Source organism: Corvus brachyrhynchos, unplaced genomic scaffold (assembly GCF_000691975.1).
Source record: "Corvus brachyrhynchos isolate BGI_N302 unplaced genomic scaffold, ASM69197v1 scaffold215, whole genome shotgun sequence".
NCBI lineage: Eukaryota > Metazoa > Chordata > Aves > Passeriformes > Corvidae > Corvus > Corvus brachyrhynchos.
In genome coordinates this window covers 376,829-383,988 of record NW_008237887.1, presented here as the reverse complement: position 1 = coordinate 383,988, position 7,160 = coordinate 376,829, and the positions used below count along the sequence as shown (strand labels likewise).

The 7,160-nt window shown below is 55.4% G+C and overlaps 1 protein-coding gene across 1 annotated transcript in view; it reads left to right on the top strand.

Moving 5' to 3' along the window:
- SPEN (spen family transcriptional repressor) overlaps positions 1 to 6,875 on the top strand; it is a 65,805-nt gene extending 58,930 nt beyond the window's left edge. Inside the window, exons 12-16 of the mRNA XM_017732697.1 lie at positions 7 to 2,922; positions 3,382 to 3,777; positions 4,471 to 4,665; positions 5,515 to 5,673; positions 6,371 to 6,875. Coding sequence (XP_017588186.1) covers positions 7 to 2,922; positions 3,382 to 3,777; positions 4,471 to 4,665; positions 5,515 to 5,673; positions 6,371 to 6,502 — 3,798 coding nt within the window. The 3' untranslated portion in view covers positions 6,503 to 6,875. The remainder of the gene's footprint in view (positions 1 to 6; positions 2,923 to 3,381; positions 3,778 to 4,470; positions 4,666 to 5,514; positions 5,674 to 6,370) is intronic.
- The last annotated feature ends 285 nt before the right edge of the window (positions 6,876 to 7,160 follow it).

The window sequence follows — 7,160 nt, the reverse complement described above, 5'->3', positions numbered from 1 at the left end:
CCCCCGCCTTATCCTGCGGAATCTGGGGCTGAAATCACCACAGAGCCCTTGGTATTGCAGTCACCTCGGGAGGAGATGGAGCCCGAGACAGATCAGGCAGTGAACAATATCCTAGAAACTGAGGCTGCTCTCCAGCCTGCAGTGCAGCCGGTGCCCAGCTCTGTCACTTCGACGTTGGAGACAGAGAGCAAGGAGTCTGAAGTCAGCTTCAGTGAATCTTCCAACTCTGCACAGGAGGCTGAGACCTTGCAGGAGGCTGAAGTTGCTCGGAAGGAAAAGGGCCGTCAGAAAACCACGCGGCAGAGACGCAAGAAGAGCACGAGCAGGAAGGGTGACGCCACCGAAGCCAACACCTTCGAGCCAGAGAGGGTGCAGAGCAAATCACCCCCCGCCAGTGAAGTGAAGACAAAACCTGAAGAAGCCTCAAAGGAGGAAAAGCAAATCAAACCCACAGCATCCATGGAGCCAAGTGCTTCTGATGTCACCAAGGCTGTGGCTGCTGATGTTGTGGCTGCACACGAGGCTGTCCCTGAGAGCAGCACTTCTCCAAAGGTGCCCGTTCTGGCTCCTCTGGACCTGGGTGCCCCGCCGGTCCTCCTCGATGAGGGGAGTCAGAGCGGGTTCAAGATCCGGTCGCCCCTGGAGAACGCTCCCATCACGCCACCGAGTGCCCCGAATGCGGCCCTTCCTGCTGTCCCCACAGCAGCAGCCAAGCTGCCCAACCCCGTGCCTGCCACCATCGTCCCCCTTCACTCCGGCACTGCCAAGGTTCCGGAGTGGGTGGTCAGGCACGAGGACCCCCGTGCCCGTTCCACACCCCCGCCCGCTCTCCCACCAGACACAAAGGCGTCAGATATCGACACGAACTCCAGCACTTTGAGGAAGATACTCATGGAGCCCAAATACGTCTCAGCGACGAGCATAACCTCCACGCACGTGACAACGACGCACGCCGAGCCGGTGAGCGCGCCGTGCTTGGAGGAGGCGCCTCTTCACCCTGCCGTGGAGGCCATCAAGCCGGTTTCTGAGGAGAAGCCAGCCGTTCCCATCACCAATGCCCTGGACCCACCAGTGGCTGAAGCGCCGGTGTTCAGCGAGAAGGAAAAGATCAACACAGTGATTGCTCCCAAAGCCACTTCTGTCATCAGCAGAATGCCCCACAGTGTGGATCTGGAGGAGGCTCCGAGGATCACCTTGGTGAAGCAAGCTCCTCAAACCCAGACCTGCCTCGTCAATGCTCCCTCGCCGAAATTTAAGCAGAGATCAAGTACGAATGATAACAGCAGGTTTCATCCAGGATCGATGTCCATTATCGAGGAGAGGCCTGTGGAGACTGGGTCCAGTCCAGGGCTGCGGGTGAACACCTCGGAAGGTGTGGTGCTCCTGAGTTACTCGGGGCAGAAGACAGAAGGCCCTCAGCGAATCAGTGCCAAGATCAGCCAGATTCCCCCAGCCAGCGCTGTGGACATCGAGTTCCAGCAGTCTGTATCCAAGTCTCAGATTAAACAGGAGCCTATCACGCCATCCCAGCCGGCACCGAAAGGCTCCCAGGCCTCGGCGGGCTACGGGACTGTTTCCACCCATTCTTCATTGGTACTTGGAACACAGCCCTACAACACCTCACCCGTCATCTCCTCCGTCAAGCAGGAGCGCACCGCGCTGGACAAGCCCGACTCGTCTCACCTCACTGTCCAGACCCCAGCATCTCAGCCCGGCAAGGTCCTGACACAGACGGTAAACACTCCACCCGTGCTGGTCCATAACCAGATGGTTGTGAATAAAAAACTGTCTGACCCAGCTACTCTGAAAGTGGAGACCAAGACTCTGCAGCCCTCCAGCCTGAGTCCTGGAGTTAGTCCTCACCACCCTTCCCTCTCTGGGAAGATGCATTCGGAAGCGAACCACGTCAGCTCGGGGCCCAGCACCCCGACCGACCGGGCCATCTCCCACCTGGGGGTCGCCAAACAAGAGCCGCACTCGCCGCGTACCAGCGGGCACTCGCCGTCGCCGTTCCCCCGGGCCTGTCATCCCGGCAGTACCTCGTCCCCGGCTTTGTCCAGCAGCACCCCAGTCATGCTGGCGCCAGGAATTCCCGTTCCGCAGTACATATCCAGCATGCATCCCGAGCAATCTGTTATCATGCCCCCCCACAGCGTAACACAGACTGTGTCCCTGGGCCATCTGTCCCAGGGTGAGGTGAGAATGAACACCCCTCCTCTCTCCGGCATTCCCTACGGCATCCGCCCGGAAGCGCTCCACTCCCCCCGAGCTGCTCTGCAACCCCAGATGGAGATCAAACCTCAGCGATCCAGCACACCCCAGCCAGCGCCCATACGAGACATCGTCATGCCCCCGCTGTCCTCCCAGCACGCCCCCGAGGAGGAGCTGCACTTCCACCACAGCACGGTGTGCCGCGGGCCAGCCCCGGTGCAGTCCGACGTGCTGGTGATGCAGGCCGACTACCGCATGCACCCCAGCAGCCTCCGGCTGGACCAGTACAACGTCCCGCGGGACGTCAGGATGATCATGCACCCGCACATGGCCGCTGTGGGCGAGCACCACTCGGAAACGCGGCAATCCCGGACACCCGAAGGGGCCGTCAAAACTCCCCCGGTCAGTAAGACCCCGCAACCCGGGAAAGAGACTCCCAAATCCTCGGAAGGCAAGATGGCCCACTCTCCCCACAGTGAGCCCCGGCTGCTCAGCGTGCCTTCGGGCACCCAGCTGCCTGGGCTGCCCCTGACGCAGCCTGTGGTGGTCCCACACGGGGTGCAGATCATGCATCCCGCCGGGAGCTCCTTCCACGATTACCGCTCCGTGTACGGCGACATGAGGAATTACCACACGGCACAGCTCGGGCATCCACAGTTCCCGGGCGCCTCACCCATCGGGCTGCCCTCCCGGAGCATGACCCCGTCTCAGGTGAGAAAAAAACCCTTTATCCATCTCCCTGGAATCTGGAGCGTTTTGAGCTGTTTCTTGGGGAAAATGGGGTTCAAATGCTGCTTAGCATCAGAGGAAGCTGAGACAAGCCATTTCCTGAACTCCTCTGGGACTCCAACCAGGAGGGGTGAAGTTGCCTGCAGGTTTCTGGATGTGGAGGCGTCGGGGAGAATTGTCAGTACCAAGGTGGTGCATGGGTCAGGCATCCTTGGATGGATGGCGAGGCTAGGGATGGGCTTGGGACAGGATTCAGGGAGTGGGGTTTCAGCTCAGGTGGGCTTGGAAGTGAAGGACTGTCCCAGGTGCTACTGTAGCGGGGCTGATGCTGTGACATGGATGTCTCCACCAGGAATCTGATGGTGTCCTGGCAGTCTTACAATGGGGTGGAACACACCCTCGGCCTAAACATTTTCCTTTTCCCCTCTTGCTGCTTCCCAGGGTCTGCCGGAGGGTGAGCACTCACACCCCAGCCAGCCAGTCCGCAGCAAGACCCCTCAGATCCCGCAGGACCCCAAGGGCCCGTCGGCACCAGGGCCGGAGCAGAGCCACCACCCCCCTGTGAACAGGCACGCGGCCCAGATGGACCCCCACGTCCACCTCCAGAGGGCACAAGGGGACACGAGCCAGACCTCCTACCCCTCACCCGTCGCCATCTCCATGAAGCAGGAGCTTCCCTCACCGCACCAGCCGCCAGCAGTTCCCAAGCAATCCATGTTTATCCCCACGACGTCGGGGCCGCCCCTCAGCCGTCCAGAGCCCCAGTCCACGCTCAAGCAGGAGCCGTCACCTCACCCCGTGTCCCAGAGACCGGTGGACATGGTCCAGCTCTTGACAGTGAGTGTCGTGCTCCTGATCTGGGGGGAAATCACCTGGTTCTGTCTCAGCCACAGCACCAAATCTGACCTTTCTTGCATCAAAGACTTCAGATGCAAAAAAGGCATTGTTTGGGTTTTGGGCTGTTTCGTCCTTGATGGATTTTAGCCATGTTTACTGTTCCAAGTCAGTTTTACAGCCAGCACTTTCCTGGAAGGTGTTTCCTCATGGGCAGGGGAGAGGGTTGGTGTATTTCATTTAGATAAAAAGGGAAAACCACTCTCACAAGTGTAGAAAATGAGGAAGAGGAGGCAGTGAGGAACAGGTACCAACAAGGAGCTGACGTTGTGTTCAGTACCAAGTATCTCCTGTATAACCTTGAGCAGTTCCTCCCCTGTTGTTATTTCTCAATTTGTCCGCTTATAAAAGGGAAAACAGTGTTTGGGAACAGCCATGTGCTGGGTGGGCGGCTGAGGGATTGGGATGATGGGATCCACCCAGGCAGACTGGCCAGCTGGAAGGAAAAGGACTGAACTCCTGATTTAGCAGAATCTAACCCAGGCCTGGCGTGTAGAGGGTTGATCTGGTGTAACACCTCTGCTGAGCCTTTAAGCCTCCGATGGAAGTATTGGAGGCAGCCGAGCAGCTCGGATGGGATTTCAGATCCCCCTCTCCTTGCTTTGCATGTAATTCTTCTTCTCCCTCTCTTCCCAGAAATACCCCATTGTCTGGCAGGGTCTCCTGGCTCTCAAGAACGACACGGCGGCCGTGCAGCTCCACTTCGTGTCTGGGAACAACGTCCTGGCGCACCGGTCGCTGCCGGCGCCCGAGGGAGGGCCCCCGCTGCGGATCGCGCAGCGCATGCGGCTCGAGGCATCCCAGCTGGAGGGGGTCGCACGGAGAATGATGGTGAGGGCCCGGGCTGGGGCAGGGAGGGGGTTTGGGATTCCCTGTGCTCAGAGCTGGGCTGGTCTCACCAGCTGCAGGGCTGAAAACCATCAGAGCTCCCAGAAACTTGGGCTTCTGTCACGTTGATTTCTCCACCCAGAGGGTGCTGGGGCACTGACCAGGCTCCCTGGGGAATGGGCACGGCCCCAAGGCTGCCAGAGCTCCAGGAGCTCTCAGGCACAGGGTGGGATTGTTGGGATCCTGTGCATGGCCTGGAATTGGACTCGATGATCCCTGTGGGTTCCTTCCAATCCTGGAGATCCTATGATACTGTTTTGGGATTCTGGTATTAACACTGATTCCTTCAACCCAGAGGGTGAACATGGATTGCAGGTGGTGAGCAATAGCTCTTACACTGCATTTATGGAAAAGGGAGTGAGAGCTGGGCAACTCTGAAATCACCCTCAGCCCTGGGAAAAACTCCTGCTGGCTTCAGTGTGTCTGAGTAAGGTGGGAAGAGGAGTTCAAGTGGCCATGAAAATGCATTTTCAATCCTTTCCACCATGGCCATGCTCTCAGCAAGTGTTGCAATCTCAGAATCCCAGACTGGTTTGGGTTGGACGGGCCTTAAAGCCTGTCCCACCCCTGCTATGGGCAGGGACACCTTCCTCTATCCCAGCTTGCTCCAAGCCCTGTCCAGCCTGGCCTTGGGCACTTCCAGGGACCCAAGGGCAGCCACAGCTTCTCTGGGGAACAAACTGTAACATCAAGGAGTTTAAAGTGAGGATTTTCCCCTCCAGATAATGGATGGAGAGCTGGAAAACACACACTCATCCAGCATTTCCCTGAGCACAGGTCCTTCCGTTGCAGGTGGAGAGCGATTACTGCCTGCTGCTGGCCCTGCCCTGCGGCCGGGACCAGGAGGACGTGGTCAGTCAGACGGAATCGCTCAAGGCCGCGTTCATCAGTTACCTGCAGGCCAAGCAGGCCGCAGGCATCATCAACGTCCCCAACCCCGGCTCCAACCAGGTACGGGCACGGAACCCCTGCAGTGCCACGGGGAAACACAACCAGTCCGTAACTGCTTGGGGTTCTGCTGGAGCTGCCTGGGGTTGTTGGTCAAACAACCTTCCATCACCCTTCAAACATGGATGGGATCCATGGAGTCATTGATGGGATCCATAGAATCGTTGATGGAATTGATGAAAGTGACCCCAAAGCAGAAACCCTAAATGTGTGTTTGGTGTGTTCCCCATTCCATCATCTTGGGCTGAAAAGCAACCAAATCCATTTCCCAGCTCTTTATCTCTGGAGTAGAGTTCTCGTTTCTTCCCCATATCCTGATTTCTCCAGAACAGCTGGCGTTTTCTTGCAGAATGCATTTGGTGCTGTGGAGGGTTTGTTCCAGGTGTGTTGCTGCACTGAATCCAATTTAACATTTGTTTAATTTAATTCTGGGTGTAAAGAGCCCAGAATGAGCAGCCAGTGCTTGGAGCAGCCACTGAAATGATAATTAATGGGAATTTTTCTGCCTTTCCCAGCAAAATCAGCCAGCTCTTACACCTGTGGTGAGGAAAACTCCCCACCTGGGAAACAAAACCCATGGCCTTTTTTTTATACAAGATTTAGGATTCTTTAAACACCTAAAACATCACAAAAATGTCCCGTTTTTAAACATTTTTAGACATGGGTTGTCTCTGATCCATGGTTTTTTCCCTCCCTGCAGCCTGCCTACGTTCTGCAGATCTTCCCACCCTGCGAGTTTTCGGAAAGCCACCTGTCCCGCCTGGCCCCGGACCTCCTTGCCAGCATCTCCAACATCTCTCCTCACCTGATGATTGTCATTGCATCGGTATGAGCTGTTTACCAGTTACTGACTTTTTATTATTTTAATTTTAATTTTTTTTAATTTTTCCAAGGCCCTGCAGCAAAAAACAAACAAAAAAACCAAACAACAACAACAAAAAAAAGCCCACAAAAAACCACACAAAAAATTAATTTTAAAATAAAACTAATTCAAAAGAAGGAAAGAAGGTTATGAAACAAGAAAAATGCTGCCAGAAACCAGCCTCCTGCCCGACCGGCCTCGATCAAACCCTGGATGTTTACATGTTGCTTTAGCTTACGGACAACTGATGCACTCAGCAGGTGGACTGGGCTTGGGTTCCCGTGCCTCCTTTTTGGGGAAAAAAAACCATACAGAAAAGAAAAAAAAAAAAAAAAAAAAAAAAGAGAAAAGGATGGCTTATTTTTTTTAACAAAAAAAAAAGGAAAAAAATAAAAAAGAACCTGAACTGCCTTTGCACTAAATTAGTGACTCGGACTTTGCACAGTTGGAGACGCTGTGACGTTCTGGATGTCTTGACACACATTGACCGCGCGCCGTGGACGTTCCGCAGGGACTCTGCTGAGATTTGTGGGTCAAGGAGCATTTCACAGTCATTTTTTATTTTATTGGTTGTTTCGTTGGGTTTTTTGTTTTTGTTTTCTTCTTTTGGGGTTGTTTATTTTTTTGG